The 16,149-nt window shown below is 50.1% G+C and overlaps 1 protein-coding gene across 1 annotated transcript; it reads left to right on the top strand.

Annotated features, from left to right (window-relative positions):
• The first annotated feature begins 910 nt into the window (after positions 1 to 910).
• Positions 911 to 15,846, top strand: STIP1 (stress induced phosphoprotein 1). The gene is made up of 14 exons (XM_073351761.2): positions 911 to 1,075; positions 4,553 to 4,762; positions 5,864 to 6,005; positions 6,494 to 6,635; positions 7,316 to 7,484; positions 8,834 to 8,960; positions 9,843 to 9,945; positions 10,330 to 10,450; positions 11,393 to 11,489; positions 11,892 to 12,016; positions 12,835 to 12,871; positions 13,189 to 13,292; positions 14,701 to 14,873; positions 15,406 to 15,846. The coding sequence occupies exons 1-14, from the start codon at positions 1,067 to 1,069 to the stop codon at positions 15,476 to 15,478; spliced, it is 1,632 nt and encodes a 543-aa protein (XP_073207862.1). The 5' UTR covers positions 911 to 1,066; the 3' UTR covers positions 15,479 to 15,846.
• Positions 15,847 to 16,149: the final 303 nt, after the last annotated feature.

Raw genomic sequence — 16,149 nt, 5'->3', positions numbered from 1 at the left:
CAATTTTTGCACTTATTCATTTACAATGAATCTTGTGCAAAGAATAATAGTTCTGGGCAAGTGGGACTGGAATAGTTGCACTACAGCACCCACGGCACGTGTAAACTAAGGGCACAGCAGGAAAGCAGGCCGGGTGCAAAAGCCCAAGAGAACTTAAGTGAAAATTACACATTGATCACATTGGGGGGACACCAACACAACCTGTTCCCCAGCCTCAGAGCTGCAAGGTGCATGCAAACAGGATTCTCCAGTGAAGGGTGTGCAAGGCACGTGTAAAGGACCCAGGAGTATTGCGGCCGTGGAAAGCATGTGCAAATATTTCACACACCCTAGCGGACAACCAGGCTGTACACCAGCCCCCACCTTGGGAACTCCAGCTCAATCAGACAGGCTCCATTCACAGCCGCCTCCCGCCCCACGGAGTCGCCCAATAAAGGGATGGTGTCTTGATGACGCAGACCCGCTCCGCTCAATCAGGATGCAGCTCCTCGCATGTCGTCATTTTGTTCCTGAAACCCAATGAAAAGGATGGAAAATTCCAGAAACTGGCTCTAACCAATGGGCACGGCCGTTGGAACCTGAGGGGGTCTCCAGACCAATGGACTTTGAGAATGGCTGAGGCTATTGGACATTCTGACCAATCAGATGGGCAGAGCAGGGGGCGTGGCACTAGGCTGACATCCAATCAAAATTAGGGCCGGTAGGAAAGCGCCTCAGAGTGGTATTGATTGGCAGGCCGCCAGACCTATGAGACGCGGGGTAGATGGGGCTAGTGTCGATTGACATTAGTTTTCACCTATCACTGTGCTTATCGCAATGATCCCCGCGTTCATTGACGGCGCGGAGGCGGAGAGTAGGCATGGCCTGGCCCATGAGCGACACATCTTCTAATCTATCATGGTGTTGGGAGGGCGGGGCCCAGATGTGTACCTACCAATGGGGCGGCTCGGGCGGCTCAGGAGGCTTCTAGCAGGTTCCAGAAGGCGGCGTGAGAGGGGGTAGACCGGGCAGGAGAAGACTTAACCGACAGTGTCCCGTAGACAGAGCTTGACCCTGAGCCGGAGCCATGGAGAAGGTGAGGGGCGGGGCCTGAGGGGGGAGGCGGTTGGGCCGAGGAAGCGCGGGGTGTTGGGGGGACCCCTGGAGGGGCGGGGGCGCTGAGGGAGGGGTGTGAAGGCGGGAGCTGGGCAGCCTGTGGGGAGGACTGTAGAGGGCGCCTGTTGGGGGGGGTGGAGCTGGGGGGGCCGCCGTGGGGAGGAGTCTGAGAGCGGGGGGCCGCGGAGGGGGGCGGTGCGGCCTGTGGGTGGATCTGGGGGACGGCCCACGAGGTGGGGGTAGGGGGAAAGCCGGGCGATGGCGGGCGGGCGGGCTGGCTGCAGCCTGGGGCAGGGGTTGAAATCTACAAGGGATGGAGCCGGGGGGCTCCCTCAGGCAACCCGTGGAGGCGGGAGGTGTCAGGGTGGGAAGGAGCAGCCCGGGGATGGTGGGGGTGGGAAGAGGTAAGGCGGGGCGGGGGGGGGGGGATGGGACATAGCCAGGGAGTCAGTGAAGGGCCCTGGAGCAGGAGAGTTTGTCTAAACTAGATTAAAAGGTGTCTCTTAAGAACCTGTTGCCGGATACATTTTAACACCCTGATGTAGACAGGGGTAAGCTGTGTTTTAGCAGGTGCTAGGCGGGCAGGGTAAATCCTCCCTTGCACTGACCTTGCACTACCAGCTAACACATGTCAAAGACCATTCTACCTTGGTTGCATTTGAGTGTCAAAATGTGTTTGCTGACATGGCTTTAAGATTTTTTTTTTTTATCCTAGTCTAGATTGAGCCTGGAAGGGAGGGGGCAGAGTAAGTGAGTGTAGGTGCTGGGGTGACAGCACTCAGGAGAGGGTGGCTGGGATCTGAGGGGGTGCGGTAGATACTGAAGAGCAGTCTGGGACACTGGAATGGAACAGCTGTGAAGAGAGGTAGCCAGGAGTCCTGGAAGTTGGTGGTCGTGGGGTGTCTGGGGAGCAGGGGTGTGGAAGGAGATAGAGTGATTTGCGACAGCCAGCTGAGCAAGGAGCATCAGGGGAACTATAAAGTGCGGGGCATGAAAATATGTATGAGATAGTAAAGGGGGCAGCACTAGGAGTCTGAGTTGGTTGTGAACTAAATGTGTATGATCGGGGTTGTTCAAGGGACTGTCTGGAGATGTGTTGTTGGGTAGCTGGGATGGAAGTACTATCCCCCCACATTTTCAGCCTCACCTCTGCATGTGCATGCACACCACTGTCTCATACCCCTACCATAGAAGATGTGCCCAGGTAGGAGTAACTGTTCTTGTTGAGTAGTTGTTAAGGTCTCCAAGCAACGTTAAACTGTTTGGGGCGGGGGTGAAGAATGTGTTGCATTCTCATGCTGGAGATGGGAGTTGTACACAGCTGAGCTGCTGCTTAAACAAGGCTTATTAAGGTGCAGTAAAGAGCCCCTGGGGTATCTTCATTGGAGGGAATGTTTGGAGCAGGTCTACAGCTGGCATAATACATGTCACTAGAAGCTCCCTCCTGCCTGTCCCAGAAGAGAGCCTGTTGCTTTTGCATGGGTGAAGGGCCCTTAATTGTTTTCTCCACTAACTTCTAGCTGCACAGCTGACTTTGCTTCTTGGAGCACAGCAAATCACCGACCTGAGGGAGCTGCTTTATCTTGGAGTAAGGCAGTTGAGTTTAACTTCGCATCTTGGTCTAAAATTCATGTTGCTGTAGAACTAATGAAACTGAGGCACTTGTGCTTGCTAGAGTCTAGGTATTGTGTGGATGAGGCCTGCATGAGCCTCCTACACAAGCACTGTCTTACCAGTGCCCCACAATCCTGAACTACAAGGCCCCACCCCGCTATTCCTGTCCGTGGTTCCTTCTGCATACAGCTCTGCTGATGCCCCTCAGTCCTGACCTGCAACCCCCTGCTATCCCAGCCCTAAGTTCCACCTCCTCACATCTTTGCTGATGCCTGTCAATCGCAACTCCCTCTCCACTCCACTCAAGAAATTCCTCCTGTCTCCCCCCTCTGCAGACATAACTCCTGATTTATCTCCGTGCCATTCTTCATTTCCTGTCTTGGTCCCTGACTTGAGCAAAAAAAGGCCAGTTTTTGCACAATTATATGTTGGCTTTTTATCTTGCATACAGACATCCACTGTGGACTGGGATGAGGCCCACCAAAAGTCTTTGCTTATGACCTGTGTCAGAATGTAAATCCAGCTCTAAAATGGAAAAAGGTTCTTAATTTGTAGCACCATCTCTGAGCTCTCAAGCCCAGAAACTGGAGTGCCAGTTTTGTCAGATACCTGAAAATTGAAGTAGACTGTCAAATTATTTTTTTAAATTTGATTATTCCTGCTTCTGCCCCAAATAGTAAGGCTCTTACACTGTCAGCTAATTTGGGGTGAGCATTCAAAAGCTTTTAGAGGCAGTAATTATTTTGCCATTCATGGCATATAATTTAAAGATCCATTAATGCTCAGCCCCAATCAGCACTGAAAAGGGAGATAGCATTGGAACAGAGCTTATAGGGAGCCATCATAACACTCCTCCTTGTAGAAGGGAGACTTTGGATGTAACTGGGACATGCTTCTGTTTGTACGGCAGAGTTCAACTATGAAGTACTTGGAGAGTGGAAGTAACAGGGTGAGAAAAATGCAAATATTATATGCAGCCTTCCTAAGGAGCTCATTAGAGAGAGTTCCAACCTGATGTGCTGTTGAAGTGAGTCATCAGTGATTGCCTTCTTTTGGCCGAGACATCTTGCTAGCAGTTGCTGGGTTTTCGAGAGGTACTGCCTCCCCATCAGTTCACGGTTTCAGGGAAGTCACACCTACACAACTTTAACCACCTGATGACTTCTGGGTCTCTGGAGTGTTTGAGCTAGGTGCTTAAATCATAGGTAAATTTCCTTTGACTCTGAACGGACTGATGGGCCCAAGCTGCATATTCCTAGAAACTGATGGTGTTTTTTGGCCATTGTTTATTAAACTACTTGAGTCAGTCATGTGGGAGAGTTCCACCCATGAGGGGTCTCCAAAGGGGAGAAGTGGCTGGTTGGGTGAGAATTGCAAGAGGGATAGACTTGGTTATCTCTGATCTGGGGTATTCACAGACCTCTTACTGAGAAATCTGGAGTCCTTTGGTGTTGCACAACTTCCATGTCAGAACAGCCATGTCAGTTTCTGAGTTCTTACTGAATCTCTGTGCTGTCAAGACGCTGATCGTGCTCTTGTATTAATCTTTCTGGGACTGTTAAAGGAGGCAGTATGTCTCCCTTCAAGCAGGTATTGAGTCAGAGTGGTTCCTGGTGAAAGATTATTCTTCCTTTTCCAAGTGCTGACTGCAGTAAGACTCCAAGCAGCTGCTGATTGTGAAAAACCCAAGAGGCAATAACAAGGGGCAGTCTTAAAAGTCTCTTTCCTGCCTGTGATGCTTTGAGTTGGGAAAGATAATTCAAGGGCAAGAAGGTTGCTTCGAGACTTCCACCCACATCTGATCATGCTAATCCCCTGCTCGCTCTTGCTCTCCCTCCGACAGGTGAATGAGTTGAAGGAAAAAGGTAACAAAGCCCTGAGCGCAGGCAACATAGCAGAAGCCATCAAGCACTATTCGGAGGCAATAAAACTAGACTCCAAGAACCATGTGCTCTACAGCAACAGATCTGCAGCCTACGCCAAGAAAGGGGAGTATCAGAAAGCACTGGAGGATGCCTGTAAAACGGTTGAGCTCAAGCCAGAGTGGGGCAAGGTGAGGGTCCCTCTCTAGATTCTTAAACCGTGTTGTCTTGCTGAATGTTAGGGCTGGTGTTATGAAGGTCAGACTGATCACAGTGGTGATTTCGTGCCTTAAAATCTTGGTCGTTGGAGAGTCATGTTTTGCAATAGATGCCAATTGGAGTTAAAATGTGGTTACCGCCTGGCTCTCCCTAGTCACATGTGGCAGGAAAAATTGTATTTTGTAACAGCATAACCATGTTGTCTTTGTAGTTTAAACCGGGAATAAATGATACCTCAGTGCTCTGAAAACATGCTGTTAAGAGGAATTCCTTTGATTTTTGGCTGAGATCTTAAAAGGAGCTGGAGTTAGGTGACAAATCCCTTAGGACTCTGGGGAAAATCCCAGCTTTTTATTTATTTAATGTACTTATATGGCTTCCATTACTGTAGTATTTGTGGGCCTCGCAATCTTTAACATAGTTATCCCCACAATCCCCCTGTGAGGCAAGGCAGTGCTGCTAACCTCATTTTACAGATGGGGAAATGAGGCAGAGAGACTGACTTTCCCAACATCACCTACAGTTTGGTGGAGCAGGGACTTGAACCCACATGTCTTGAGTTTAACCCTGAGGAATTTCTCTTCAGTCAAAGCAGTTTCCAGTCTCTGGAAGTAACATTTGTGGTGGCTGTTCTATGTATTGGCCACCATGTTCGTTGTCACTGGGGACTGAATCACAAGACCTTCAGAGCTATAAGCCATGAGTTGAGCTAAAAGGTTAGGCTCTGTAGCTGGGGGCTGTGACAGACTCCTATGCTCTGGGCATGGGCCACAGAAGGTGACCTATAACAAGGTGGCAGCTTACAAAGATGTGCTTGTCAAACCTCTGTCCTCCAGTGGTGTCTGTTTTCCTGCACAGGATGTTGGGGATTTTTATTCCTTACCTTACAGGAGACATGGGCCTAAATGTTGCAGAGGCAGGTTGCTCTGCTCAGATTCCGATGTGCCCCAATATGCTAGAGTCTGGGGTGGGATGTAGTGATGCTGAAATTCCATGAGTGTGGGGACTCATCCCATCCTCCATTGGGACCTTATGACTTCCTGCCCCATTGTATCCCTCTCTCCTGCTTTCAGGGCTACTCCCGCAAGGCAGCTGCTCTGGAGTTCTTGAATCGTTTTGAAGAGGCCAAGAAGACATATGAGGAAGGGTTGAAACATGAGCCGGGGAACTCTCAACTAAAAGAGGGGCTCCAGAACATGGAAGCCAGGCTAGCAGGTAAGGGAACGAACTGGGGGAGCAGGAATTGCAGCCAGAGATCTCCACTTAATATATAAGTACTGTTTTCTTCCAAGCCACCCTGCTTAAATGCTTGGCACTGAGAAGTTGCAGAGATAAGACTCCTCTCTGCACCTACAGTAAGTGCCTTCTCAGGGGCTATGCTCTGCTCTTGGGTGGACAGGAGGAGCATGGGAGAGAAAAGGTGCCATGGAATTAGGACTAGGGCTACCTTCTTTCTGCCAGGCAACTGGGCTTGCCCAGTTTTCAACCCTGAGCTGGGACTGACAAGTCTATTCACAAGGCTCCCTGCCCCTGCATCTGGTCAAGGGGCAAGTATCACTCGGCAGAGGTTGGTTGTTGTGTTAGCCATGCAGGCCGCAGCTTTCTTATAGCTGCCGAAATGTCATGCCCTGTATAAGGATCCTCTTGGGATTCCTTGGTTGCTAAAATGACCAGTCTTTGCTTCTATGCTCTGCCCCACACAGAGAGGAAGCTCATGAACCCCTTTAATATGCCAAACCTCTACCAGAAGCTAGAGAGCGACCCCCGCACAAGAGCCTTGATGAATGATCCCAGCTACAAAGACCTGATTGAACAGCTCCGGAACAAGCCTTCTGACCTGGGGACGTAAGTTGGATCTACCCCAGTTCTGCTGTGGTGTAATCTTGGGAAGAGTAAGGTTTCATCCTCTTGAGAGTAGTTTGTCCTGAGTCTCATGCATTGGGTCTCCCTTGCTCTCCAAACTGCAGCTATTCTGCCTCCCCATTCTACACCATGCCATCCCAGGGTATGCATGATCCAAGATGCCCAGTCATGCATAACCCTTTAGGCTGTGTCCTTGAGCCAAAAGGCAGAGTGTATATGGATCACTGTAACCATTCATGCTGCCCCTCAGATGCACAGGCAGGGTCCTGGCCTGCGGGGCTCTGGGTTGGAATGTTGTAGAGGAGAGCAGGATAGTAGCAGGGTGTTAAGGGGTTTGAAGTAGACATTGGGGGCAGCAGCGTGGGGGAAGAGCAAAGGGGCAAGTGAAATAGGAGCAGTGACGCAGGTGAAGACCAAGCTGTGCAAAATATAAAGGTGCTGCAAAGAGGGAATCGAAAGCTAGTATTTAGCTCCCAAGCTGGTTCCCAGGTATCTGGCTTTCCTGAGTTTTCCCTTAGGCTACAGCAGGGAGAATCCAGTGCCTGGAGTTGGAGGTTCAGACTATCTTCCATCATCCCAATTGGCCAAGATGTAGAAGCCAGGTCTGTAGGGCCTGTTTGAATGACTCCCAGCTACTCACTCCTCCCCCTTGCCTCTCTCAGGAAGCTGCAGGACCCACGAGTGATGACCACACTGAGTGTGCTCTTGGGAGTTGACCTCGGTAGTGGGGACGATGAGGATGAAGCCATGTCTCCACCTCCCCCCCCTCCACCCAAAAAGGAACCCAAGCCAGAGCCCATGGAAGAGGATCTCCCAGAGAACAAGAAGCAGGTACTACCAGCTGAATACCTGGTCCTGTTATGCTGAAAGCTTCCTGTCATGCTCAAGAAGCTGGGTGGAGGGGTTTGGTGCAAGGGAATGACCTTGAGTAGGGCTGCAAGGCCTTCTAATAAAGATGCACTGGTCTCAGGAACAGAGCATACTTGGCTGGCTGTGCAGGGCAGTAGGTCAGCTGATCAGCTCAGATTGACCATTGGCCCTATGACAGGAGCCTTAGCACAGACCCTTCTCTTCTGAGGCTGCATAACCTTGTTTCCTTTGTGGGTTCACTAGGTTAACAGGCTATCACTATGGTGCTCCTGTTGCCTCTGTTAAGGGGCAACTGCCTGCTTGGGAGGAGGGTGTAAGTTTCATGGTTAGGCTTTTACCTGCACTAGGGTCAGAGGCCAGGGCAAGGAATTCATCTTGGGTTCTGTCTGCACCTGGATTTCCTATGGCAATAAAACAACCAAGGTTAGGGGCCTGACCTCAATAGGTGCTGTTTTAAGAACTACTGCCCATGGCTGGTTCAGACCTCGGGGTTTGGTGGGGGAGGTCCTGTTAGAAAATCAGGCACTTAATCTATTCACAAGTAAGAACTGGTAGCAGGCAAGGCCTCCCCAGCCTTCATCTTCTCACTGGGCAAAGGATGTTGCACTGAGGCCTGACTGTTTTCAAAGATACCGTTAGTTCCTCTTGGCTTCCATTAGAGCTCAGCGCCTAAGGCTATGAAGGCCCACTGAGCTGACTTTCAGTGTTGGAGGAAATAAGTTGCCTTGTTGTTTTAGAAATGTGCCATGCCAACTGGCAAGTGCATTAACCTTTGCTAGTATGCAGAAGGCTGGCTCGCTTCTCCCCTGAATGTAGCACAGTGTTAGTGTGCCAGACTAGCCTCTTGTCTGTAGTCCACCCGTAGATGCCCTCCATGCAACCTGCAAATTGTCTCATCACACAGCTCCATGTGTTATCGCTGGACTGGAAACATAGGTAAGTAGAGCAAGGCTTCCAGTTGAGGACAAGAGTGCTAACACATCACTGTGGGAAACCTTCCCCTCCAATCTTGTGCTGTCTGTTTCCTGGCAGCAGGAAATACCAATATTGCATATGTTTGTAAGCACCACGCTCTAGAAGTAAACACTTGTGCCCCCACAAGCCTTGGTTCCAGTGGTGGTGGGAAGGGGTGATGCTAGGAAAGCCTGTGAATGTTTGGCACTGGTCATTAGAAGGATATTGTAGCATAGGCCAGGACTCAGCTCATGGCTTGGACTCCAGACCTGGGTTGTAAGTCCTAAGAGAGCTGAAGAGTTTGATACAATGGCAGCTGGAGATGCTTTTTCGCCTTCCTGTCCCCCCATTTTCAGGCTCTGAAGGAGAAGGAGCTGGGAAACGAGGCCTACAAGAAGAAAGACTTTGATGGGGCACTAATGCACTATGACAAAGCTAAAGAGCTGGATCCCACCAACATGACTTACATCAGTAACCAAGCAGGTAAGTGGCAAGTTCCAGTCTGATCTTGAGGGTGCTGCTTCCAAATTCTAACTCTAAAAGAGATTCTCCCCCTTCACACTGAGACGCAGCAACCTCTGGGGTGAAATGGGACAGCTGTCTGTCAAGAGGACAGAAAGATTAAGGAGAATGTTATAACCATTGAAACAGCAGTGAGGAAGAATGGAATTATCTGACCTGGAACATGCTTGAGTCCCCAGAGTTACCAAAAGGGCTGTAGTATGTCCTATAGGTACAAGGAGTCTGTCTCTTACCATATCTGCCCCTTCGCCCCATGCTGAGGCTGATGGAGTAGATGGTATGCTTCCCTGTGGGGTTCCTTGGTGGTCTCCCATCCACATGCTGATCTAGCCCAACCCTGCTCAGCTCACACAAGCTCATAATGCATATTCCAAGTGGTGGTGTGCCTCACATAAAATTGGCTGCCAAGTCCTCCCCACCTCCAAACTGCTCCTCTGATATGATGCTGCTCAATGTTAAGAGTCGCACCAAGAAGGAAATGGGTGTGTGCAGGTGCCCATTTCCTCCACCTGTTGAAAAAGTCACAGTAGTTCAGGGGGAACTAGGTAGCCAGTTTTATACCAAGGAGTACAGAAGTGACCTTTCCCTGGCCACATTCTGTGAAAATTGCTACTTTCCCCATGACACTGGTGTTAATTTAAAAAACTGCAATTTTTCTCAGGACCCTACCCATGAGGCACACTAAATTTCAAAGCAATATTAGCAGAATGTGGATTTTGGAGCACGTAGAAGTGTCAGCCTTTAAACAGAGTGCGCAACCTTAATTTGAGTGGCATTGGGGCTCTGCTAGAAGAACAATGCAGGTGGTAGAAAGTGGTGTCACATGCGTTTTTCCCCTTGCAGCGGTGTACTTTGAGAAAGGCGACTACAATAAATGCCGAGAGCTGTGTGAGCAGGCCATTGAGGTGGGGCGTGAGAACAGGGAGGACTACCGGCAGATCGCCAAGTGAGTGAATCCTCCATGGGGCTGGGGCTTACGGTAGCAAGCATCTTCGCCACCTGCCCTTCTCCTTGGGATCCTATAGCACCCTCATCAGCAGTGTATCCAAGTGCCTTCTAGTTATGCATGAAGAAACTTCTCAGCTCCAGGTTGCTATTTCAAATCCAGCCCAGGTCTGAGTTATGGCTATTAGCCAGTGACTTGAAACGAGTTTGCTGGGTCTTAGTCGCTGTTGCAATTGACCGCTGTGCCACAGACCCCAAACTCTCCTCTGCAGGGGTCCTCTGGGTCAGGGAGAAAAACTTCAGTAGGGAGGACTGTGCAGGGAGGTGCTATACTTCTGTCCCCTTTTGCCCTTATTTTGATGCTGGCTGCTTTCTCCACATTCAGAGCTTACGCAAGGATTGGCAATTCTTACTTCAAGGAAGAGAAGTACAAGGAGGCCATCCAGTTCTATAACAAGTCTCTGGCTGAGCACCGGACTCCAGATGTGCTAAAGAAGTGTCAGCAAGTGAGTGTGGGGTCGTGTTCCCTAGTGCATGTAGGGCCTGCTGCAGGGTGTGCACCCACTTGCACAGCCTTCCCCTGCTGGCAGAGCAGAGACATCATCCTGCCACTTAAATGTCCTGACTCTAAAATTCAAGCCTCATAGCATATTTGTAGCTTGGGGGCTTCTAGGGCTCCACGTAGTTTTGGAAACATGATTTTTGCCAAGTTTCCCTATTGCCATGGCTGTGAGTCCCTGACACCTTACGTTAATCCTTTGTTCGAGTCCTCCTTTTGCAGACACGCTTCTTGCCGCCAGCAAGAGTGGGAACCATAGAATTAACTAGATTCAAGGAGGGGGAATTTACCCCTCTCTGAGGTATTATTTCCAGCTGTCTGAAGACTTGGGCAGACATCAGCAGTTGTTAAACTCAGTTGCATGAAGTTTTCACTACAGCCATGAAGGCTAGAAGCATGATCTTTTCAAACAAAGGGGGAGGTTTTGAAGCATTGGGGTGGCTGCTTTGCTGCAGCACTACAAGACACACTACAAAACTTGTCCATCGGCTGGAACACATTCCTTACTGCTGCATGATATCTGTGGGTATCTGAGTGAGAGCAGCCAGTCCAGGTGAAAGTGGATCAGTGTAGTAACTCAGCCTGACCTCTGTCTGGCACTGGCTTACAGCATGGCCACTCTGTCTAGCACTCCGTGGGGAGCCTGCTGGGCTGGGTGGCTTTGTGTGAGGGATGGGGAGACCGCTGGAGCTCCCCGCAGCATTTACCAGGTGTGGGCATCATGTTCTCAAGCCCCATCAGCTCCCTGTGTCTTGACCATTTTACCCTACTGCAGCCTGGATGCAAAAAGCAGGGAGCAGTCTGTAGTGAATAGAATATGTTGCCAAGGAGTGGGGGGTACTACTTAGAGGGGCAGGGTCTGTTACATCATACCATGCTTCCTCCACAGGCTGAGAAGATCTTGAAAGAGCAGGAGAGATTGGCGTACATTGACCCCGATCTGGCTCTGGAGGAGAAAAACAAAGGCAACGAGTGTTTCCAGAAAGGTAAGGGCTCTCAAAGCTTGACTAGGAGTCAGTGAAGAGCACTGCAACATAGGCAGGGCTGGGTTAATGGGCCAGTCTCTTCAGTAGTCATAAAGGAGCCTGCCTCATGTATCCTGGGATTTTCCTTGCTGTGGGGGTGTGACTGAATCTGGCATTAGCTGTTTCTGTACCATCATTCTGGGATGTTGTCAGCCCAGCTTCACTCCATAGTCAATCCAGAAGTGGGTAGCCTGATTTCCAGAGTTACAGCTGAAGCCAAGAGGAACTGCAGGTTCCTGGGCTGTGTGGCAAAGGAGGGAAGAGTTAAGCCATGCTCTGGTGAATGGGTTAGTGCAGTGCTTACGAGTGAGTGCAGGGGTTCAGGGGTCCCTATGATTTACCACTGCCCTCTTCCCCTCTTAGGGGACTATCCCCAAGCGATGAAACACTACTCAGAAGCCATCAAACGCAACCCTAACGATGCCAAACTCTACAGCAACAGAGCTGCCTGCTACACCAAACTCCTGGAATTCCCGCTAGCACTAAAGGTAAGCACCGGAGGCCGCGTGTCTCTTGAGTCCATCCTAGACATGCATTACTAGGGCTCCGGGCCAGCAGCAAACCAGGGCTTCTGTCATCCTCGCAACAAACCTGGATGTCATCTTGCTGTCCTCAGAGGAGATGATTTCTTTGTATTACTGTTAAGTGCCCCAGTTCCAGACCAGGACTCCATTTTGCTAGGTGCTGTACAAACACAGAACAGTCCCTGCCCCAAAGAGCTGAAAATACATGCTTAGAATTGTCTCCAGTTGCCCAACAGCTTGTGTTAATTGTACTCCAGTCCAGGTTTGGTGATGAGCCAGCATCTTTAAACCTTTCAGCCCTGTGTCCCAACCCCACCATCCCTATGAACATTGCTTTCCAAAGCATTTAATCCTTCAGAAGCTCCACGCTCAAGTATAGGCCTTTTCTTGGCTGGCCTGGCAGCTTGTGAAATGACAGCATTTCTTGCTTAGGGCAGCTAAATAGGTATGAACACAGGCGCTGATGGGTGCTCCTCTCCTCCCTCTCCCCCCCTCCCCCCCCGCAAACGGCAAGCAGGGCCTCAGGGGGAAGAGGCTGGGCAGGCCTTGGGGCAGAGCATGGGGCAGGGCCACCGTCCAGGCACTGGGGCCCACAAAAGATTAATCTGGCCCTGTGGATGCTGAGCTCCCCCCCCCCTTTGTTTTTTTGGGGGGGCAGTGCTTGAGGACCCACGGAGTCGGTGCCTATGGGTATGAAGCAGGCCAGGTATCTTGCTAATAAAATGACAAGCCTGATAACTTTACTGGAAAGAGAACTTAATATGGTGTCTTCCCTCCTTTAGGACTGTGAAGAATGTATCCGGCTAGAACCTACATTTAGTAAGTGACTGTGTCTGACTGGCGGGGGGGTGATTTTCACAATTCACTTTGGCTGGCCTATCTTCTCATGTGACACTGTGGAATAGCCACCACGTACTGAGGTGAGGGGGGAGCCTGGGCTGATACTGTAAAGGCCTGTGGAATAGTTCAGGCTGAACATACCTTAAGTTCATCCTGTTGGCCAGGGCCTGTGGTTCCTAATCAGTGTGTCACATGCCCTGCTGACCTTGCTACCAAAAGCGACCTGCGGTGGAAGCACAGGCAGGGAAGAAGTGTTCAGCAAGCGTAAACCCCAAGGGATTGTGTTTTGCTTGCAGTTAAGGGTTACACCCGAAAAGCTGCAGCGCTAGAAGCCATGAAGGACTACACTAAAGCCATGGACGTCTACCAGAAAGCTCTCGACCTGGATTCCAACTGCAAGGTGAGAGCATCTAATGCCTAGCAGTACTATACTGCCAGCAGCCGTCTGGTGTTGGAGAAGGGAAGAATACCAAGGGAGGAAAGATTACTTTTGTAGTGCTAACAAGGCCAATGCAATCAAGGTGGCCCATTTCAAACAGCTGACAAGAAGGTGTGCGTATCAGCAGAGGGAAAGTTACTTTTTGTAAGTTTCAGAGTAGCAGCCTTGTTAGTCTGTATCCGCAAAAAGAAAAGGAGTACTTGTGGCACCTTAGAGACCAACAAATTTATTTATTTTGGTGCCACAAGTACTCCTTTTCTTTTTGCGGATACAGACTAACAAGGCTGCTACTCTGAAACTTACAAAAAGTAACTTTCCCTCTGCTGATACGCACACCTTCTTGTCAGCTGTTTGAAATGGGCCACCTTGATTGCATTGGCCTTGTTAGCACTACAAAAGTAATCTTTCCTCCCTTGGTATTCTTCCCTTCTTGTCAACTGTTGAGAATAGGCCACTTCCACCTTAACTGAATTGGCTCGTTAGCACTGACCCCCCACTTGGTAAGGCGACTCTCATCTTTTCATGTGCTATAATATATATATTCTGCTTAATGTATTTTTATTCCATGCATCTGATGAAGTGGGTTTTTGCCCATGAAGGCTTATGCCCAAATAAATTTGTTAGTCTTTAAGGTGCCACAAGAACTCCTCGTTGTTTTTGCTAATACAGACTAACATGGCTACCACTCTGAAACCTGAAAATTGTGAGCGTCACTTCCATTCCATCCACTACAGCTAGTTAATGACTACAAACTGGGCTCTCAAGCTGACACTTTAATCAGATTAAGAAGGGGTAGCAGAACTGGCCCCTGTGAATCACTGTCAAGCTCTCTGCGGACTCAGGCAGACAGAACTGTCTGTTGCTGGTCCCATTTGGAAGGTTTTCTGCAGATGTGAGAGCTAGAAACTTCTTTTTAATGAAAGTTGAGATTTTACACAGTCTGTCACACAAGCCATGTAAGCATGACACCCTGTTTTCAACCGCAAATCATTGGGCTCCATGTCTGGGTGAAAGTATTATGCAGAAGATCAGGCTAGGTGATCACAATGGTCCTGTACCTAAGACTGTTTGTCTGTGGGTGTGGGAGCAGGCTTGTTTGTGCTGAACTGAACTGACTTAATGTACTAGCTAGACAGCCCTTCCCCCAGGGTAAGCTGTGTTGAAATGCCTTGCTAAGGTTCCCTAGCAGGGATCCTTTCTGGCTTCCCTTGAGGCCCAGGTTGCAAGGACTAATGACTGAGAAGGCCTAGAGCCTGTGTCCTGTCACCAAACCAACCTTGCATGGCATTACCATTACCCCTCACCAGCCAGGGTACAGTGGCTAGCTCTGACAGAGCTCCTCATGCTGCCCCTGCCATTCTTGCTTCAGGAAGCCGCCGACGGCTATCAGCGCTGCCTCATGGCCCAGTACAATCGCAACGACAACCCCGAGGAGGTCAAGCGGCGTGCCATGGCTGATCCTGAGGTGCAGCAGATCATGAGTGACCCAGCAATGCGGCTGATCCTAGAGCAGATGCAGAAGGACCCACAGGCGCTGAGCGAGTGAGTGAGGCTGCCTGAATGTGGGGGTGACTGGAGCTTGGGTCTGGGTAGATCTAGCTCCTGAGGAGCCGCATTGTGCTTCCTGCTGAGCCACATAGGGGTGTGTTTTATAAGGAACCTATAGCACTGCTTAGCTCAGCCTTTAAGTGGTGCTGTTGAGTCCAAAACCATTATCCCATGCTGGTCCCTATAGAAGGGGACCATGTCCACATGAGAGCCCATAGCATTTTCTCAAGAGTTAAGGTGTTCACCTCAGTGCCTTGGCTGAATTCCCCTATTCTGGGAAGTTTGGACTTCTTACAGTCCATCAGTTTCAAGCATGTGCAAGATATTCCTTTACCCTCTTAAGCAGAGTTGTCTGACACCAACCATGCCCGACCCTTGCATCCCACCCCAGAGGTGGCTGTGTCACAGGCAGGGAATGCTTCATAAAAAGACACTGGGTCCCAACCTGGAGGCAGCTGCATCTTGTAGGTGATGGAAGTGTCAAACTCAAGTGCTTTGGAGTGATACTACTTTTTCCTCTCTGCAGACACTTAAAGAACCCGGTAATAGCCCAGAAAATCCAGAAGCTGATGGATGTTGGTTTGATTGCAATTCGGTGATGACTTCGCCACCCTGTTCTACCCCTTTGCCTGTTCATAGAGCAGCTGGGACATTGGACACTGGCCGTACAAGCAAAAGGAAAGCCTATCTCAATAGGAGATAAAGACTTGTACAGTATCATGCTCTCTACAGGACCTGCTGCCCACACCACCCATGCCAGTGTGAGGCCAGCTGGCCACTTTCTCTCCAGTTCCTGTATCTTCCAAGCAGCTTGTTCCATTGTTGAGCTGCCCCTCCCCTCTGTGGTTCTTTCTCTTTGTTGGCAGAGGCCTGGGAGGTGGCGGCTCCTAACTGTTCATTGTCTGGTTCTTCTGGCTGTGAGACTGCATTGCCATGCTGCACTCCCAATAAAAGAGCAAAGCAGTCAGCGGTGCTTCTGGGTCTGTGTCTGTCCCTCCTCCCCACAAGACAACCAAGGGAAAGTCTGTTTCAAGATCCCAGCCATGTCCATGTCCTTTCTTAGCAGCCAGAGTGCTTTGCAGCTAGCCATCCCACAGGGGGTGCTAGAAGGCACCTGGCTTCACTTGTCAGTGGCTGTATCTGTCTCATGCCAGTAAGTGAAACAGGAAGTCTCTCTCTGACATGCCTCTGTATGTAGCCAGACAGGCGGGATCTGGATCCTCTGCTGCTGTCACAAGCTAACAGGGTTATGCTGGCACCAGTCCAGCAG

This window comes from Lepidochelys kempii, chromosome 7, assembly GCF_965140285.1.
Source record: "Lepidochelys kempii isolate rLepKem1 chromosome 7, rLepKem1.hap1, whole genome shotgun sequence".
In the NCBI taxonomy this organism is placed as follows: domain Eukaryota; kingdom Metazoa; phylum Chordata; order Testudines; family Cheloniidae; genus Lepidochelys; species Lepidochelys kempii.
This window is presented reverse-complemented; position numbering and strand designations above follow the sequence as displayed.